At 47.4% G+C, this 20916-nt stretch overlaps 1 protein-coding gene across 2 annotated transcripts; it reads left to right on the top strand.

The window, feature by feature from the left end:
• The first annotated feature begins 6001 nt into the window (after nt 1–6001).
• On the top strand, nt 6002–18665 carry DPF2 (double PHD fingers 2). Of its 2 annotated transcripts, XM_005227067.5 has the most exons (12): nt 6035–6086; nt 10299–10459; nt 10844–10951; nt 11276–11439; nt 12251–12343; nt 12503–12581; nt 13091–13132; nt 14122–14259; nt 14387–14515; nt 14656–14768; nt 15291–15372; nt 17368–18665. In XM_005227067.5, the coding sequence occupies exons 1-12, from the start codon at nt 6055–6057 to the stop codon at nt 17442–17444; spliced, it is 1218 nt and encodes a 405-aa protein (XP_005227124.1). In that variant the 5' UTR covers nt 6035–6054; the 3' UTR covers nt 17445–18665. The 2 variants fall into 2 exon arrangements, with proteins under 2 accessions (NP_001093826.1, XP_005227124.1); NM_001100356.1 differs by lacking the exon at nt 13091–13132 and having other exon boundaries at nt 6002–6086; nt 17368–18664.
• Nucleotides 18666–20916: the final 2251 nt, after the last annotated feature.

The raw sequence follows: 20916 nt of genomic DNA on the forward strand, positions 1-20916 counted from the left end.
GAAACATTTCAAACCTACAGAAATACTGAAAGTATAGTAGAAGGGGGCGACAGAGGATGAGACAGTTGGATGGCATCACCGAATCAATGGATATGAGTTTGAGCAAATTCTGAGAGATAGTAAAGGACAGGGAAGCCTGGCGTGCTGCAGTCCATGGAGTCGCAAAGAGCTGGACGTGGCATAGCCACTGAACAGCAGCAACAATGTACACCCACATATCTGCATCTAGATCTGCCAATTATTACCGTTTTTCCTAATTTGCTTTCTCTCTTGAATATAAAAACTTTTTTCCTGACCTTTTGAAAGTAAGTTACAGATGTCACAACTTGTCAGTATTTTTTCTGTTAAGTCTTTCTTTAGCTTTCTTGGGCTTTCTTTGCCATCTTCAATGTGTGAGTTGGTGTATTTCATCACTTTTGGGAAATTATTGATCATTTTCTCTTTAAATATTGCCTTTACACCTTTTCTTTCTCTTCACCCTCTGAGATTCCAATTAAATATATCTCAGATCTCTATATTTATCCTGTTTCTACCCTAATTCTGTATTTCCTGTCCATATGTCTTCCATGCTGTATTAAGGACAAGATAATATCTTCCTGCATATCATACAGTTCAGTGGTCCCCAACCTCTGGAATCTAATGCCTAATGATCTGAGGTGGAGCTGATGCAAGAATAATAAAGTGCATAATAAATGTAATACACTTGAATCATCCTGAAACCATCCCACCCTCCTCCAGTCCATGGAAAACTTGCCTTCCACGAAATGGGTCTCTGGTAACAAAATGGTTGGGGACCACTCTGGTAGCACACTCATTCTGTCTTCAGCTGTGTCTAATTTTCTTTTTAACCAATCTATCGTGTTCTTAATTTCTGTTATTGTATTTTTCAGTTGGAGGAGTTCGATGTGATTCTTTAAAAATTCTGTTGTGACACTTAACAGAAACTTGTCACCTGCAGATGTTTTTACACTTGTCTTTATCTTCTTTAAACTCAGTAAGCAGTGTTCTTTTATGGTCGGTATCAGATAATTGCAGCATCTGTAATCTCTGTAGGTCAATTTGTGCTTTCTATTGGGTGCAGTCAGTTCTTATGCAAGGTTTCTCGTTTTTTTTCTGTGCCTGGTTGTCTTTGACTAAGTGCTGGATATTGTATATGAAAAAGTACTTTTAAGACATAATTTAAGGCCTTGGATGACAGTACATTCTTTCAAAAAGGATATTTCTTCGTCCCAAACATGCTCACTTCTACTAGGTGAACAGAGGCATTATAAGGATCAGTTCAGTTCAGTCACTCAGTCGTGTCCGACTCTTTTGCAACCCCATGAATCGCAGCACGCCAGGCCTCCCTGCTAAGTCACTTCAGTCATGTCCGACTCTGTGTGACCCCATAGACGTCAGCCCACGAGGCTCCCCCATCCCTGGGATTCTCCAGGCAAGAACACTGGAGTGGGTTGCCATTTCCTTCTCCAATGCAGGAAAGTGAAAAGTGAGAGTGCAGTCGCTCAGTCGTGTCCGACTCTTAGCGACCCCATGGACTGCAGCCCACCATGCAATCCCCTTCGTTCATGGGATTTTCCAGGCAAGAGTACTGGAGTGGGTTGCCATTGCCTTCTCCATGTTCATCGTCAATTCCCGGAGTTCACTCAGACTCATGTCCATCGAGTTGGTGATGCCATCCAGCCATCTCATCCTTTGTCATACCCTTCTTCTCCTGCCCACAATCCCTCCCAGTATCAGAGTCTTTTCCAGTGAGTCAACTCTTCACATGAGGAGGCCAAAGTACTAGAGTTTCAGCTTTAGCATCATTCCTTCCAAAGAAATCCCAGGGCTGATCTCCTTTAGAATGGACTGGTTGGAGTCTTCTCCAACACCACAGTTCAAAAGCATCAATTCTTCAGCGCTCAGCTTTCTTCACAGTCCAACTTTCACATCCATGCATGACCACTGGAAAAACCATAGCCTTGACTAAACGGACCTTTGTTGACAAAGTAATGTCTCTGCTTTTCAATATGCTATCTAGATTGGTCATAACTTTCCACCCAAGGAGTAAGCATCTTTTAATTTCATGGCTGCAATCACCATCTGCAGTGATTTGGGAGTCCCAAAAAATAAAGTCTGACACTGTTTCCACTGTTTCCTCATCTATTTCCCATGAAGTGATGTGACCAGATGCCATGATCTTAGTATTCTGAATGTTGAGCTTTATAAGGATGGGTCCACTTTAATCCAAATTCAAGGCTTGAGTTCCCGGGACCACTAGTCCATTGATGTTGAGATCACACCTTAAAGTATATATATGTATTAGTAGCGGGGTATCTGACTTGGAGTATCTGACCTTGCACAGGCTCTGAGTTTTGATTTTGACCCTCCCCACCAAAGACCACCAAATAAGAGCTGAGTTTCAGTTATATCTTCAAGATCAGTAAATGTCCCCAAGACAAAAACTGTCTTGAATTCTGGGCTTACAGCTCTGGGTTTCAACTTTCTAAATGTTGGATCAGTAATTCTTCACTATATTATTAGCTTGTCAATGCTTTTAAGATTTTTTCTTTTTCTTTTTTTAAGATTTTTTCCTCTTAAAAAGAGGAAAAATCTTATTTTCTATTTCTCCCTTTTTTATTTTCTATTCAGTAGAAAGGTTGGAATTAAATACCTAACCAGGAGGCCTGTCTCCCATTAACCACCTGAATGCAATATTAGAAAGATCTCCTGGGTTTTGTTTACATTTCTCTTTGTCCTCAACGGGTAACAGCAATCCTGCTTACCCTAAACAATTAGAATCAATCACCCCAGCCATCAATGATACTTCCTTTTTACTTTCTTGCCCAGTGACAGGTAGAACTCAAAACAGCCCATTGGCAATCTCAGATCCTATTAATAATTCAGAGAAATCATTATTGCGCCCCCTGGTGGAAGCCTTCCTCGTGTCCCAAAGGCTCTGGATCAGCCAGAGCCCAGAGTGGCGAGAACCGAAAACAAACATTTTGCAAAAGAACCATTAGCTGAGATTGCAAGAGGCTGCACTCCCACTTCCACTTCTCTGTAAGAGAAACACTATATGTATCAGTCACTGGTTCAGAGCATATAGAGGATCTACTGTTCAATGATGGAGCATTTCTTAAAAGAATCCTAACAGAGAGATTTCCCTGGTAGTCCAGTGGCTAAGACTACACTCCCAATGCAGAGGGGCCCAGGTTTGATCCCTGCTCAAGGAACTAGATCCCACATGCCCCAACAAAGTGTTCACATGTCACAACTAAAGATCCCACATGCTGCAACAAAGATCAGAGCTCCTACGTGTGGCAACTAAGACCCAGCACAACCAAATAAATAAAGAAAAAATCCTAAAAGAATCAAAAGCCATTGGCACTGGGCTCATAAACTGCCTTTCCAATAACAGAGAACTAGGCTACTTATCATTACTAATATCTTTTATTTTAAAACTTTTATTGAGATGTACCTACAGGAAGCGCACAAATCTTGGGTGGGTCAATGAATTTTTACAAAGTGAACAAAGTTGTGTAACCCAACAAGGAATATTACAAGCATCTTTGTAGCCACCTTATGCCCCCTCCTTGTTACTATCTTCCAAAGTGAACCACTTTCCTGACTTCTGCCCCATAGTTTAGCATGTGTGATTATTTGATATAAATGGAATCACACAATATGTCCTCTTTGGAAATTGGCTTCTTTTTTTCAAATATTAAGTTTTTGAGATTCATTCATGTTGTTGTGTAGCAATAGTTTGTTTTTTTCCATGTTGCTTAATCCACTCTAGTGCTATGGGCATTTGGAATGTTCTAGTTTGGGGCCAATACAATTAATGCTATTGTGAGCATTCTTATACATGGTTTTCCATATATGCATGCACGAATACAATTGCTGGGTCAGAGGGTATGTGTGTGTTCAGCTTCAGTACTCACACACTGTCTTAGCTCAGGATGTTGTAACAAAGTACCATAGACAACAGATATTTATTTCTCACAATTCTGGAGGCTGGGAAATCCAAGATCAAGGTGCCAGCAATTTGGTTCCGGTGGAAGTCCACTTCCTGGCTTGTGGACATCTGCTTTCTTGCTGGGTCCTCACATGGCCTTTCCTCACAGAGAGATCTCCAGCTTCCTCTTCTAAGGAGGGCACTAATCCCACCATGAGAACTCCACCCTCAGGCTGCATCTAATTACCTCTGAAAGATCCCACCTCCAAATACTATCAGACTTAGTGGGGAGGACTTAAACCTATGAATTTGGGGGTGGGAGCTTCCCTGGTGGTTCAGACAGTAAAGAATCTGCCTGCAATGCACGAGACTGGGGTTTGATCCCTGAGCTGCGAAGATCCCCTGAGGAGGGAATGGCTACCCACTCCAGTGTCCTTGTCTGGAGAATTCCATGGGCAGAGGAGCCAGATGGGCTACAGTCCATGGGGTTGCAGAGTCGAACACAACTGAGCAACTAACACTTCCACTTTTCACAAACATTCATGCTGAAACACATACTTTTGAATTCTTCTGGTGTCACCTTTGATTCCCACAATCATTTGGGGAACAAGAGTGCAACAGTATTGTCCCTAGGTTTTCCTTCCAAGCTGCTGACATCTATTCTGCAAACTTGGTGCAGGGTAAACAGTGACAAATACCACTCAACTCTCACCTCCCAAACTTGATTTTAAGGCATAATGATGATATGTCCTGATTCTGAAATACTAAAATGGGGCGGGGGGGGAGATTATGTGCATCTTAGAATTGATGAAATACAGCATATTATCAGGATCAAAGACCAAGCCCTGGGGACTCTGACAGGTCTAGGAAGATGTGAGGATAGAGAGCCAGCAAAAGAAGCTGAAGGAGCTGCCAGTGTGATAGGCAGCCAGCCAGGAGAGTGTGTGTCTCAGAGATGAGTTTGAAAAAGAAGTGAATGGCCAGTGTTGTCATGGGGGCTGATAGGTTGATAAAGACAGTGAAGTGAAGTGAAGTGAAATTGCTCAGTCGTGTCCGACTCTTTGCGACCCCATGGACTGTAGCCTACCAGGATTCTCCGTCCATGGGATTTTCCAGGCAAGAGTACTGGAGTGGGTTGCTATTTCCTCCCTGATAAAGACAAGGAGATCTCTAAATCTGTTGAAATGGAGATCATGGTGTCTTTGTTAGATGTTTCAATGAACTGATGAGAACAAAATCCCCATTAAACTGGGCAGACAGACACTCAGAAATCAATCAACAGAGATAGTAAGTATAAACAAGAATATGTGCTCTGAAAGGGTGAAAAGAAAGAGGGTGATAAAGGCAGAAAGGGCTTAAGGAAGGGCTCTGATATTTTAAAAAGAGGATATTAAGCCATGTTTGCAGATGAATTTGCATGATTCAATAGTGAAGGAGAAGTGAATGGTACAGGAGAGGAAGTTGCAAGAGACAAGTTCTTCAGAGGAGGAAAAGAGCTTAGGGGTAGGAAGCAGGGGAGAAGAGGTGGGGATCAATTAAGTTGGTGGCAGGAAGGTGGGGGAACTTTTGTCAGACCCCAATATTCGGGCCAAAGATCTGTCAGGTTCTTGCAGTTAATATTTCTCTCCCTAAAATGGGCAGCCCAAAAGGAATGTGCACTGCTCTTACCTTCGGCTACCTACCAGCCCCTAGTCTGTACGTGAGGGCAAAGGGTTATTAACCACGAGGTTAAAGGTCAGAAAGGTAACAGGACGCATGACCTCCATCTAGACCACCTCTGGGTTTGCCAGTTCTCACCAACCTCTCACCTTCTCATTTCTGGACCTGGTCAGATCCTCGCTCCCTTCTCCCTTCTCCCTTCTCACTAAACGGATGAGGCAAAACAGGAGCAGAAGCCTCGGGGCGCGCGCCCGCCTCCATTGCGCCTGCGCATTCGTCCCCAGATTTCCAGGCTGGGGAGAACCCGGCAGAAGCTCGTTCTCCGTCGCTCGCTCTCGGGCGCACGCGCCCGAGTGCCGCCTGCGCAGAAGGACAAGGAAATTACTTCTCTCTGCGGTCCCAGCGCCTGCGCGCTGCGGGCTCCGGGCCTCCCGGCCTGAGGGAGAGGAGCCGGGAAGATGGCGGCCGTGGTGGAAAATGTAGTGAAGCTGTGAGTGGCCGTTTCTTTCTCTTCCAGGCTAGGAGGTCTTGTAAGGGACCTGGAAGCAGGGGGCGGTGTGGGAACGGACGAGGCGGAGAGAGGGACGTGCCTGGAGACGCCGTGTATCGACTCCTGGAGGGGAGGGCAACAGGAGACTCGGGAGAAGACGTTGCGCTTCTTTAGAAACTTGTGGAGGCCCTGAGGGGGGCACACGGGAGCCCCTAACGGGCAGCCTCCCTGTGGGGCTGGGCGCTCCTTCAGGCGAAAGGTTTCCAGAGTATGGCGCCCTTGTTGCGTACGGGAGACGGTCCCGGATTCGCCTCAGTCCGGGAGAGCCGGGCCGACCCCCGCGAAGCGCGGCCGGCGACCCCTCCCCATCGGCTGCCCGCAGCGGGCCCCGGAGGAGCAGGCTTGGCCGCCCTGGCGCCGTTGAGCGCTCAGGGCTGTTTTGTTCTGAACAGCCCCGTGACGTTCCTGGGCGGGCGGGGGCGGGGGTGGGGTGGTCCTTGAGTATCAGGTACCCGAGACCAAAAATATTCCTGGGGAGAATTTGTGGAAGAGCAGATACAGAGGGAAAGAACTTCAGGGAAGAGGGGCTTGGCGCCGGCCAGTCCCAGCCATCGGAAAGTGGGCACTGGGCGGACGCAGTCCAGGACGCCCTGGCCGCCCCTTAGGGGCATCTAGGTCGGCCGTCTTCGCTCTGCAATACTCTTGGACTGGGCAGATTTCAAGCGAAGTTAAAGTTCATGGTTGTTTGGCAAACTGAGAATGGCCTGTTAGCTGTGAGTTAAAGATGCTTTGGGACTTGATTTAACCCAGCCTCCTCCCCGAAGAAGAATCTAAATGAGTTTTCCAATGGGGTCTTCCACCCCCACCCCCACCCCCGTCGGCCAATACAGCAAGCTCTTTAATGGACACATTTGGCTTGGTGCAGCGGTAGGAAAAATGAGGTGACCAGCTGTCCAACTTGGCTTTTGGATTTTGACTGGGTGAGAAGGTAAAGGTTTGGGAACTCTTCTAAGGGGCACACAGCTTCTCATCTGTCTTTGTAGTAGACTGAGCCCCACTGTTCTCAAGAGCCTTTTTTCTAAGGGGACGTTGCTTCTCTCCCTCCTCCTGCCTGGAGCCTTTTCTTTGAGAATGCTTTCCCACTTCCATTAAGCTAAGTGCCTTCTCCTTGTGGGTTTTTTGGTCGTTTTTTTTTTTTTCTTCTAACATGCTTTCAGCTCCATCCTGCTGCCTCTTTCAGCCACCCCTACTCCCAGCACTATTATCTTCCTCTCTGATCTGCCCACTTCAGTTTCCGCAGCACTCTCTCCAAGCTGACATTTCCCTCAGTTTAGAAATGACGCTGCTGATCTACCATTTATATGTTATCCATACTGACTCAGATGTTCTTTCTTTGTTTCCCTGTCTTTCTCTTTGTTGACTGCCCCTGTCCCATTGTAAAGGGAGGTTTTACACAGGTTTCATGCCTCTCAAAAAAGAATCAAAGCTTCTACCTTGGAAAGCTTACTGTAATGGGGGAATGTCAAAACTTGCCTAGGTTTAAGAGTTTTACGTAGTGAGATTGTTTAGGTTGGAAGACTTTCATCTGAGAAATAAGGTCACCAACCCTTTCATGCAGTATTGGAAGTGAGGGGTTGCCCGTTTAAACAGAACTTGACTTCTTATTTCTCTTTAAAGATCTGTAGAGATAGTGAAGGTCACCAACCGCTGATTCCTGAGTACCAGTAATAACTAACCAACTTTCTGCTCCCTCAGTTCTAGCTGTAAAGAGCTGTGGACCACAGTTAATACATTTTCCTACAGAACCTGCTCTTTAAAAAGAGACTTCCAGTCTTCCTGTACTGTTCTCGTCCTGGAAAGAGACGCTTTTCTTGACCACGGTGTGCCTAGTCGTCTGACTGCTGAGGTTTTACATTGAGGTCAGGACTACTAGCTCATCTTTTCTGACTTGCATCTTGTTCTGGGAGAAGAATTTTCCTTTTGTAAATTCTCCATCCCTCCCAAATGTGGTGTCAGAATTGAAACAATCTTTAAGGGGTCTTACTGGGGCAAAATAATAGTATAAAAGAGCTGTGGTTGCTGACTGGTTTTGAAATCCTCTGTGTTAGGTAACAAGATATGGAGAATGTTAGCTTAAAATTTCTTGTAGTAGGAGCCTTAGATTCTTAAGAGAGCTCTCATTCTTCTTTGCTCTATCCTCATCAGATCCTCTCTTCCTCCAACTTGTATTTCTTTATCAGCTCTCTCACTCACAATGCAGTTTGCCCCACCTTCTGAAATCCCTTTTAACTCACAGGAGCTTTGATAGAACATGTCTCATCCATACCTCAACCCCACCCCCACCCCTGACAGTTTCCAGCCTCCTTGCTCTGACTTTGCAGTTCTCAGCCTGTCTAGCCCTTCCTTCCATCTGACTTACAGTGTCAGTATCAATTTCCATCATCAGAAACAAAGGCGCTGCTGCACTCAGCCTTGTTTATCCAATTTTTCTCTGTTTAGTGAGGACATGGCTGCCTCCTAAAGGCGAGCAAATATGAGCCTATTCCTTCTCTTTATTCTCCAGCACAGGCTTCATGTCTGCCTCAAATTACAGTCATTACAGCACATTGAATCAAGCCAGACTGTCTTGTGTCACTGCCTGCGTGCAGTGTATATCTTTGTTGGTTGCTGGGAACGTTCTAAGCTGTGCCTCAGTGGTCTATTGTGGCTGCCCCGTGAAAGCCCCTCTTACATTCCAGAGCAGGGTTTGTTGCTGCAGCTTGAGTTATGAACATAAGCTACAGAGATTTACTGTGTTCAACTTCTCATGCTTGGAGTCTCCCTCTTGTAGAATATGTCAGAGCTTATCTAGTTCAGCCACCCTAGTCAGTAGCATACCTGAGGTCCACATGGGTTGACTAAATGTCCACATATATGTGGTGACTTGCAGCCAAGCCAGATCTTTTTACTTCTGAGTCAGGATATTCCAGACACCTTCTTGGGTGCTGAGGATATTGTGGGGAAGAAATCATCTGCCCTCAGTTAGTTTACTTTAAGATCAATCAAGGGGAATTCCCTGGCGGTCCAGTGGTTAGGACTTGGCGCTTTCACTGCTAAGGGCATAGGTTCAATCCCTGGTTGGCAAACTTTAAGATCCTTCAAGCCACTTAGTGCGTAGAAAGAAAAAGTTTGCTCAAATATATAAATGTGAATTGTATTAATTTAAGCTCTAGTATTACTGTGCTTGTTAAACCCTGAAGGATGAGAACAAGGTTGGTTCTATATACATGCTTCTTAGAACCAGATTACTCCTGGCACTGCAGTTTTGCAGCTTTTTAAAGCTCTTAAAAAGTTCAAATTTCAAAGGAGGTCTTTTGAGTTCAAAAAGGTTCTTTCTTAAAAAAATTGTTTGAGAATGGAGAAGGGTCTAGAATAGGCCTTTCTGCAAACAGGTTTTGTATCAGTGTAATGGTACTCAGTAGAAAGTAGGCTTCAAGGGTGTTCACATATTTCCCAATGTTTTCTATTGATTGTAAAGTTAGTATATAGAATTAGCTACTTGGCAAATACCTAGTTTAAAACTCAAAAGATATAAAATGGCACAAAGGAGAAAGTCCCCTAGTCACCTGGTTTTTCTCCTTGGACGCCTACAGTTTCTTTTCCACCACTTAGGGACATCCCATAACACTCCTCAGCCCTGTACCCCACCGCCCCTCTTTTTTTGTAGTTATCTTGGAGATTGTTTAATATTTGTACATGAAGAGCTTCCTTTTTTTTGTTACAGCTAAGTTGAATTTCTTTGTATAGATGGGGTTTGATAAACTTTAGTAAGTCCCCCCAGATCTTTTGAACTCTTCTTGTTTGTAAACAGGAGTAACTTCAGCTTCTCAGAATCCTGAGGGTTAAGAGAAGTAGCACTTTGGTTACCAAAGGGTTGGAGAGGCACAGAACAAACATTATTTTCTTCCCCTCTTTGTGGGTTAGACTAAGGACTGATTAGACACAGGGTGCAATCATGTGCTCTGACGGTAATTTATTTGTAAGGTACTTTTCCTCATAATGGCCTAGTGAAGGGGTTTGGTGTCCCATGAGGCAGAAATGGAAGCAAATAAAAGCAGAGTGACATTCTCCCAGTCCCTTGAGCCTTCTAGAGAAGCAGATGGCAAGGGAGAGGGATAGCCCAGCACACACACACACGTGCGCAGTCACACCTGAGTTTTGTCTTTCCTGAAGCCTTGGGGAGCAGTATTACAAAGATGCCATGGAGCAGTGCCACAATTACAACGCCCGCCTCTGTGCTGAGCGCAGCGTACGCCTGCCTTTCTTGGACTCACAGACGGGAGTAGCCCAGAGCAACTGTTATATCTGGATGGAAAAGCGACATCGGGGTCCAGGTGAGAATCCACTCAGGAGCCCAAGGAGGAAGCAGCTTCCTCATCTTAGGTGATGAGCCAGCTGAATAGGTTTTCCCTTTTGCTTTCCACCCAGGGATGCATACGGTCTTCCCTTGATTAGAATCCTGGAGAGGTCGAAACACCTTTTGTTTTCCACAGGGCTACACTGCTCAGGGTCTTGCTGGGCTCTGGAGAGCTATGTGTTAGCCAAAGCTCCTGAGCTTAATCTGTTTTCTTGTCCATAAGCCATGCCTCCTCCAGCCCCAGGTGCTCACCAGCCATATTCCTCCCTTGCTCTAGAACGGTACTCATGTGGAAAGTGTTTGATACTGTTTTCTAGAGCTGTGTTAGGGTTTGATTTCTCTCTTTTCCTTCCTTCCTTAGGATTGGCCTCTGGGCAGCTGTACTCTTACCCTGCCCGGCGCTGGCGGAAAAAGCGGCGAGCCCACCCTCCTGAGGATCCAAGGCTTTCTTTCCCATCTATTAAACCAGGTGAAGCATAGTCCCTCCTGAGCGGGATATACCCTGCTGCATAGTCAGAGGCCTGCTAATCACCTGTTACGTACCAGGCCTGGTGCTAGATTCTAAAGATACTAAAATGAATGAGATGTGAGTCTTTCTGTAAAGAATTCAGCCTAATAGTTAAGAGACAAGTAAACAGACAAGTTATGGTGCCAAGTAAACCAGAGCATCTTGGTTCCTGGGCACCCAGAGACCAGAAGGCAGTGACTGGCTTGTGATCGGTCTGACACTGTAGACCAGGCAGATCTGCGTTCAGCCCTTCTGAGCCTCACCTCCTCCTGACCTTGCCCGCAGACACAGACCAGACCCTGAAGAAGGAGGGGCTGATCTCTCAGGATGGCAGTAGCTTAGAGGCTCTGTTACGCACCGACCCCCTGGAGAAGCGAGGCGCCCCCGATCCCCGAGTTGATGATGACAGCCTGGGCGAATTTCCTGTGACGAACAGTCGAGCACGGAAGGTACACGATTAACACTGTGGTTAAGGAAACTGTGGTAGAAACCAGTCTCCTCTTCATCAGAGGCCAGCCGGTAATCAGAATAGAAGCAGAAGCTATGGGCCAGGAGGGGCCCCTGCTGTTCTGTTCCTGCTCCATTCCTTAATGAGCACTGGGTACTGATGGGCTTCATTGTCACCATCCCATCTTTCCTGCTCCTTTTCTGGTAACTATAGACTCTCATCTTCTGTTGCCACCTGAGTTTTTTTAGTGCCTGGGGTTACCTAGGTGATGTCCCTGCCAACAAGGAAGCGAAAACTGTACATAAAAATACGTCAGGCACTGTGCTAAGCACTTTTCCGTCATTTTCTGCGGTCTCTACGATCTTAGGAAATAGGTACCTTTGCCCATTTCACATGGTGGGGGGCGGCGCTGCAGCACATTAGTGAAAAGAAAAACTTGCCACTAGTAAGCAGCATAGTTTAACTCTGGGACGTTAGGTGTTGGAAGGGAACCGCTGCTGACATGCTCCCAGGTGGCAGATCAGAGGCAGGAGAGGGCATGCCACTTGGGGTATCGGAAAGTTTTATGAAAATGTGGCATTTGATTTAGCTACTTGGAGATGGTGGGAAAGGCATTCCAGGCTAGGGGAACAACATGAAGAAAGGCCCAGAGAAAGGAGAGCCCAAAGCCTTGAAAGAACAGCAGTGAGGAGTGAGGCTGGAGTGGAGCCGCTGGGTCATGGAGGCGGCCCTGGCAGCCTTGGCCAGTCCCAACGTGGGGGAGCTGTTGGATGTTCTCATTTCTGCCCATCCTAATCCTCCTGTCTACTCAGCGGATCCTAGAACCAGATGACTTCCTGGATGACCTTGATGATGAGGACTATGAAGAAGACACTCCCAAGCGTCGGGGCAAGGGGAAGTCCAAGGTGAGGGGCAGCCCGGGGGATTGGGGAGCCTGCAGAGTCCCACTGTCTTACCGCTTGTTGTTGCCATCATCATTCCTGAATGAGATTAGCAGCCACTACCAGGAGAGTAACTCTTCAGGCCTAGACACCTTAGTAAGGGCATCTTTTTGCTCTTTGCAGAGTAAAGGTGTGGGCAGTGCCCGTAAGAAGCTGGACGCTTCCATCCTGGAGGATCGGGACAAACCCTATGCCTGTGACAGTGAGTGCCTCAGGAGTGGGTGGGTAGTCCTTGCCTTGGACCCAGCTCCTCGGGATATGAGAGGAGGGAAGGTTGTATTCTTGCTCAAAGTGGTAAAACAAGCTTGGACTCTTGTCCTGCCTGCTGACTGGTTCCCTCTGAAATCCCTGAGAGGCCCTGGCCTCTGCTGCACGACGGGTGAGCCTTGCATGCTCTGGGGGAGATTTCTCCTGTCCTCTGGGGTGGGGGTGCCCACGAGGGACACACAGCAGGCAGAGTTGGCCTCTCAGTAGATGACATCTGGGCCTGCTGGCCCCAATCCAGTCAGGCCCCAGGAGTCCAACGCTAACTTTTCCAGCGTCTGTTCCCTCTTCCCCTTTTCTCTGACTCGCCCCACTTCTGTCCCTCCACCCTGGGAGCACCGTCGCCACTGGGGTTTCTCTCTCGTTTGCTCTGCTTTCCTGCTGCTGCTATACCTGTCTCAAGTGTACCAAGGCCCTCTTCTCATGACTTTTCTTTCTGTCTTTCAGATAGTTTCAAACAAAAGCATACCTCGAAAGCGCCCCAGAGAGGTAGCTCTCTCAACTTCTCAGACTTTTGGTTTTCCTATCCCTTTTTCCCTTCTCCCTTTGTTCCTGCCTTTCTCATCTGTGACGCTAGTGTTAAGGTCCCTGGAATGGCATGGAGAGAGGAGCCCTGGCCCTTCTGTTGCGGTCCACTGCTCACAGTCCCAGAAGCTGCCTCTCCCTGCTTGTCTCCCACCATGTTGCTCTAGGGCTGCTTGGGCCCACTGCATGGGGTGGCTTTAGAAGCATTCTGAGGGACCCATTGTCCCAGATCCCTCTGCTTCCGCTTCCCCAAAACAGACATGTGGTGGTCAGCTAATGTTCCCCACCATCCTGCCACCCTTCCCATCCCTTCCCCATTCCTTTCCTGCTACCCCCTATTCTTGGTATCACTGCTCAAAGGTACAGGGTGCCTCGTGGGGATCTGCTTTCCTTGCTGGTTGAGGGGTCGTTGGTTGGATAGAGCACTGATGTGGGCATGTCTTTGAGTTTCTCTGGGGGACAGCTACCCCAGGAGACTCAGTTGATAGATTTTCCCCAAGAGATCCAGAGGTGGGCTATGTTGTATTTGGGGAGTAGCATGAGCCTACATTTACTGAGAGAGAAAAAAAGTCTGGAGTCTTAGCTTTCCTCCTGCCTGCCATTATTTTAAAATTATTGCAATACTATAGAAGGTCCCTTTCCTTCCTGACTTGGAGCTCCCCAGACTATTCCCAGGGCAGGCAGAAGGCAACAGCTCAGTCTCCCAGACAGCTTGAGTGGAGGAGCAGAGGTGGCCGTGCTCTGGGCTTTAGTAAGTGGAGGAGCCGTGGAAGCTTGAGCCCCAGGCCTGCTGTTCCTGGCCACGGGGAGGCGGTTCTCAGTAGACGTCTGTCCCTGAGCAGAGCTGATGGGGGCGGTTACCTCTGCCTCAGGTGGAGCCCACAGCTTAGAGGGGCAGGGATGAGGTACCCTCAGATCCTAACACCTTTCTCTGCAATCTTCTCCCCACTCAGTTTGTGGAAAACGTTACAAGAACCGACCAGGCCTGAGTTACCACTATGCCCACTCCCACTTGGCTGAGGAGGAGGGCGAGGACAAGGAAGACTCACAGCCACCCACCCCAGTTTCCCAGAGGTCCGAGGAGCAGAAATGTAAGCTGGTGTCAGGGGCGGGGCAAGCAGGAGTCGGCCGGGCTGTGAAAAACCCTCCTTGCGGGGATGTCAGGAGACCCAGAGGCCTGCATGGGTGTCATCTGAGTTCTTCCCTTTCTCGTTATAGCCAAGAAGGGTCCTGATGGATTGGCCCTGCCCAACAACTACTGCGACTTCTGTCTGGGGGACTCCAAGATCAACAAGAAGACAGGACAGCCCGAGGAGCTGGTGTCCTGTTCTGACTGTGGCCGCTCAGGTATCTGAGCCAGTGCAGCCCCTGCCGACACCCAGACCCTGAGGGCCCGTGGCTCACCAGCATCCCAGTGGCTGTCATAGCCGGGTCCCCTCGCTGCTCCCCAGCCTTCAGCTCCCTGATTCGCTCGCTCTCCTCCACAGGGCATCCGTCCTGCCTCCAGTTCACCCCTGTGATGATGGCAGCAGTGAAGACCTACCGCTGGCAGTGCATCGAGTGCAAGTGCTGCAACATCTGCGGCACCTCCGAGAATGACGTGCGTGTCCCCCCCCCACCCCCCCCACCCCCCCCCCAGCACACTCCTGCTCGGCTTTTCCTGTCCTTTCCACCAGGAGGAACTTTGATTTGTTTGGCAGGTGTTCACTGAGTATCTGTGTCAGACCCTGTTTTAGGCACTCAGGACACTAAAGACAAACAACGTCCCTACTTTCATGGGCGTCACCCTCTTGTGTGAACAAACAGTTAGCAAGGAAATGAGTGGCATCTTTATGCTGTTCCCTTCAGAGAACGTTCCATGCAGTAGTGTGGTTAACTGTTAGAGTAAGTGAATAACTGATTCAGATAGAGCTTTTCTGAGGCTGTTGGGGTCCCGGTGGGATGACAGTGACTTTCTGGATGGAGAGGGACAGCAGTAGTTTTCTGGCCAGAGGGTCCCACGTCTGTTCTTCCTGCCATCTGCCCCCACCCCTCTTGGAAGAGCCCTTCTAACCCATTCCCAGCGGCCCAGGCAAGGGGAGTCATTCACCTCCCCCTTCCTCTTCCATCTCACCTCCTCTAGGACCAGCTGCTCTTCTGTGATGACTGCGATCGTGGCTACCACATGTATTGTCTAACCCCGTCCATGTCTGAGCCTCCTGAAGGTAGGTTTCCCTGTACTCTTACTCAGAACAAGTATTTATTAGTGACTTGGAAAATCACTTATATAGTGAGTGTATTCCTGTATCAGTGATACAGTCTTCCAGGTTAGGGAGTAGGCTCTTAGCTTTCACTCAGTTCTGAGTGCTTTACTAGCATTGCACCTTTGGGGTTTAACGTTTGTACATTATCACCAGATAACATGCACAGCCACAGAAAACGGACAGCCTGAAAGAAAACAGATGCTGAGCAGAAAATAATTACCAGAAGGAGAGATCTGTTATCCTTCAACCAGCCTACAAAACTCAGTCATAGTTTGTCCAGTGGGGGACTGTGGTTTCACCACTCCATGCCTGACAGATTGAGTGTTCATTTCCACCAGTTGGGAGAGGGAGCTGAACCTGGGACCTGAACAGTTTGCTCAGGCCCTCCAGCAGTGTTTAGTAAGATGCTTCAAATTTATGGAAGGTCTTCAATGAAATCATTGGGGACACCAAAAAGTGGCTGCCTCTCCGCAAGTCCTCTTTGCACCAGATTTCCGTGCTGAAGTCCATCCTTTATAGAAACTCAGAAGCTTACTCAGGAGTACATGAAGCCCAGGAGCTGTTACTGTGACAGAGGACGTGGGCCAACATTGCAGGCGAGAGAAAGTAGCTCACTGCCTGATGTGAGCTGACTTGCAGTGTAGGTCAGACTGCTGTCACCCCCTAGGAGGATGCCACTGACAAAGTCTGAGGGCCCTTTAACAGCTGCAGGGAGGATGTCTTGCTCATCTGTCACACCACATTTGTTTGTTTTATCTGTCAGGCCACATTTAGGGAGAAGCAGCATGTTTTGTGTTCTATTGTTTTTTAACCATAAAATACCAATTCACAGGCACAATTCTGCATGAACTGTAGAAAGGCTTTCCTGTGGAAGTGCTGTCAGACACTGCTGTGGTAGAGAGTTGCAGACAGCTGGGGAGTACCCGCCACAACCATCAGATGGTCTAGCCTCTAGGCCAGGAGTTCCAAACTATGACCCCAGGCCAAATCGAGCCGAACCTAGTATACATAATTCACAAGCTAAAAATTATTTTTACATTTTCAAACAGAATTAAAAAAAAAAAAAAAGACTGAAACTGTGTGGCTCACAAAGCCTAAAGCAGTTAACACTGTCTGGCAGTTTACAGAAAAAATTTATCAACTGCTATATATTGACGTTTGGGTTAGGAAGGACCTTAGCTTTTTGAGAGTCACCTCTGAAGAGCTGATAAAAGCTATGGATTCTTTCCCTCAGAATGATGTTGAAATACACGTATGTACAACTGTGTTTATAGTTTTGAGGTAATAAGGGCTAATTTTGTTTCTCAAGGCATAGAAGAATTTAGCTGTAGCAAGTATTAATAAATGAACAAAATAAACCAGTTATTTTGCTTATAAGGAATATTATTTCCTGTTTTTTTTTTTTTTTTTTAATGAAACCAGACTTGGGTCACAGTAAGTTGCATCATCATAGCTGGCCCCCTTTTCCTCTCATTGGGTCCTCAGCCTCTGCTCAGACAGCTGGTGACAGTGGAGAGCCCGTCTCTTCTGTCTGTGGGCTTTGCAGAAAACTGTCTTCTGTGGAATCAGTATTGGTTTCTCTAGATCCTCTATTCATGATCTTTATTCTAGCCTTTGGGGCCATGAGAACAAAAGTCTGGCTCTTCTGTAATCACAAGTTTAAAGCTCGGTTGCTTTAAAAAAGTTCTTTGTCTCCCCAGGTCCTCTTTAGTGATTATAATTATAGGGCCCAGAGGCCCTGGGAATCTGTCTTCTAAAATAGGCCTCCAGGTGATGCTTTCTTTCATCTCCATTGAGAATTATTTTTCATGCTGTTTGAAGACCTAGAGTTTGTCCCTGCTCAAGATAACTGAAACTTTGCTGCTGCAGCACATCTCCAGTCCTCCCCGTAGCCAGTCCTGCCACTGGAGGTGAGGATTGTGTGGAGCCCTCCTGACCCTCTGTGCTTCTCTGCAGGAAGTTGGAGCTGCCATTTGTGTCTGGACCTGTTGAAGGAAAAAGCTTCCATCTACCAGAATCAGAACTCCTCTTGATGTGGCCACCCCCAACCCCTCATACATCTAGGGCTGTTTCTCTCCTCTCTGTTTTTCATACCCACTTTCCCTTCCCCCTCTCTTTCTCAAGTCCAGAGAATTGCAGGTGGTCATGCCAGCCTGCCTTTGGCAGCAGCAAGCTGAGGTGGCAGCTCTGACCACCTCTGGCCCCAGGCCCTCAGGGAGAACGGAGCAGCACCCTGGCCCAGGGCATAGCTGTGGGCCCAGCTTCTCCCTGCTCTCCCTGAAGAGCATTCACTCTGTCTACCTTGGGCCGAGGCCAGGGTTCAAACATTGTCCTCCAACAGAGAGTGGGAGAGCAGCTCACTTCTCTCAGCTCAGCCTCCACTCTGGTCCCACGGTTTTCCCTTCCTGTGAAGGTGAGTCAGACTGGGGCATATGCCAGAGCAGCTGGGAGTGAGAACTGAGCAAGCTGGCAAGCAGCTGCCCATGCCCTCGTGCTGCTTAGCCTCACTGCCTCCTTCCCCCAGAGTGGCTTCCTGCGGCCCTCTGTTCTGCAGCCCAGGATCCTTTACCTGAGCCAGGTAAATGCTCTTGGTCCTGCTCCTGGCTCTACCCCGTTCCCACAAACCTACCCCAGGGGGAGTAGCAGCCTCACCCTGATTGTTCCTTGTGCTTGCCTGTCTCATTCTCACAGGCCCTGGTCTCTAGTGACTGAAGCATTCCCCACCCTTGTTATTTTCTGTCTTCTGCCCCATCCCCCTCCTTATTCCCTTTGGTTTTGTGGGGAGAGGGGAAGCATCATGGGGCCAGGCCAGAAGCTTGGGGGCCACTGGGAGATATTGGATAATGTGCCTGTTTTTTAACTCGATGAAAAAGCCTACCTCCGAAATCCCCTTTTTGTTCTTCCTGGACCTGGGCATTCAGCTCCTGCCCTTAACTGAATTGGGAGCCTCTGCCGCCTGCTCTGTGTATCCTGGCTCCTGGGTCGTGGGGAAGCCACCTAGACATCTCTTTCTTCCCTCGCACACTTGATAGCAGCTGGTAAGGTCTTCACACCCTGATTCTTTAATTTTCTGCCTGGTGACACTTTAAATAATAGGGGGGACTGTTCATCCCAGGACAGCCTGGAATGTCCTTCCCCTTGGCTGTGGGCAGGCCCTAATTCACTGTCACTTTGGAGTTGAGGTGTCTTTTTTTTCTTTCTTTCCTTAGTTCCTATATTCTAAGCATTAGTACAAATAAACATTTTTACACAGAGCCTTCTGCTGGATTCTTTTATCTCCAGGTCTCCTTTGCTGTTTAAGGCCACTTTATCCTAAAACTTCCTTAGGACAGTGGTTTTAAATGTTTTGAAGCATAGCTTTTCACCCAACTTAAAATTTTTGCTTAACCTTAGTAGATTAAGTTGATACAAAATTGGGTACTTTGTTTTAATCTTTTATGTAAATTATGACAATTTCTTATAAAGAAAAATGAAGTTGTTTTGATTAATACAAAATTTGAGGGCACTCCTGGTGGCTCAGTGGTAAAGAATCCACCTGCCATTACAGGAGAAACAGGTTTGATCCCTTGTCTGGGAAGATTCTATATGCCTCGGAGCAACTAACCCTAACCCGGGGGCCACAGCTATGTAAGCCTGTGCACCAGAGCCTGTCAGCTGCAACTGCGGAGGCCCACATCCTAGGGCCCGCGCTCCCCAGCGAGAGAAGCCGCCGCAGGGAAAAACCAGAGCGTTGCACCTGGAGGAAAGCCTGTGTAGCAACGAACACCCAATGCAGGCAAAAATAATGTTTTAAATGCAGTTAAAAATAACTTGAGAATCCTGTTTGTTTCTGTATTTTTGTGTCTTTGGGGGAGATTCTGCTGGATTTGTACATGCAAGTAATGACAACTTTATAACAGTTGACCTTGCAATTTAAGATACTTAAAAATAGGTCCAGAAGCTTGATTATTATATAAATAGAATGACAAGAAGACTCATGACATCATGATGAGACATGACTTTTTGTATAAGCCGTGAACATGAGATGAGAGACCCCAACCTTGTGAGTGAGCCCACAGTGCAGTGCTACAGCCTTTCCAGACAGATTTATGAGCACAAAAAGGAGTTTCTTTTTCCTTCAGCCAACACGTGAAAGGTATGAATCAGTTATGAACCCCCTGAAACATGCTTAGGGTTTTCTGGGCCAGCCTGAAGGCCACTTGTTCCTCCTGGAAGGCAGAGTGGCCTGGGCCCCTGTGCTCAGTTAAGTAAGCCAGGTGCTCCAGTTTGGAATCGTATTAGGGACACAGCACAGCCCCCATCCGCCTGTCAGTACCTGGAAGTAGGCCTGGAGCAGAGGGAGTAAAGCAGTGAAATGATCCTTGCTGGTGGACTAAGTGTAGAAGATGAGATGCTGATGAGAGCCCTGTATCATTGAGAAGAGATTTGGAAAGGTTGCTGAAGGAGGATTTAGGATGGGACATAGAAGGATGGAAGAGGGATCAGGGTTGGGATGGGAAGGAAAGCCTGTGAGAAAGGGGACTCACCTGTGGCCCCAGACTTTGACTTGACTAAAGGGAGAGGAAAGCAGTCTAGAGCTGAGGATTCGGCACTCCAGACGCGGGGTTAAAGTCTACTTTGGACTTCAAAGAACTGAAGTCTACCAAGGAAAGGAATACTAAATCTTGACTTTAGGAACTTGAGTCTTGCCAAAAAGATACCAAAACTAAATAAAAATTAATCTCCACATGCCCTAACTCAGAACTAGCCCCAAGCAAGTAGTCTTGAAGGAGGAGACAGAATAGACTCTATTTTGAAAGCAGGACTCCATCTTGGGCCAGACTGTGGACTTTGAGCTGTATGTCCAGTATCTATGGAAACGACATACCAACAGGAAAACCAGACCCCCGGATGGAAGAGCCCCAGGGCTCATACCTAGACTCTCCATGGCCTGAAAGAATACCCTGATTATCTGTGTAACCCAATAGTCATAAATTTTATTATGCTTCTTGGGGTATGACCACAGGCCTGTTGATAATTGTCCCCTGTTAACCACAGTAGACTTAAGGCATATGAATCATGGGTTAACTTTGTATCTTTCTTTTCCTTTGTTCAGACTAGTTTCAGGGAATTTGGGGAGGTGGGTTTGGGCAGATACACTTAGGGTATTGTAGCCACGCATTCTGGGAAACAAACTCACTCGGACAATACAGATAGTGGAGTGCAGTTTATTACACCAGCAGGCCCAAAGCAGTCTCCGCTTAGCCAAGAACCCCGACCGGTTTTTGTGAAAACCTTATATACCCTAAGTGTACAGTGCCCAAACCCACTTCCCCAAATTCCCTGTAACTAGTCTGAACAAAGGAAAAGAAAGATACAAAGTAGCCTAGGTAGTTAACAGTGGACAATTAGCAATAGGTCTGTGGTCATACCCCAAGAAGTATAATAAAATTTATGATTCCATTGGGTTACACAGATAATCAGGGTATTCTTTCAGGCGACGGAGAGTCTAGGTATGAGCCCTGG

Source organism: Bos taurus, chromosome 29 (assembly GCF_002263795.3).
Source record: "Bos taurus isolate L1 Dominette 01449 registration number 42190680 breed Hereford chromosome 29, ARS-UCD2.0, whole genome shotgun sequence".
Lineage (NCBI taxonomy): Eukaryota > Metazoa > Chordata > Mammalia > Artiodactyla > Bovidae > Bos > Bos taurus.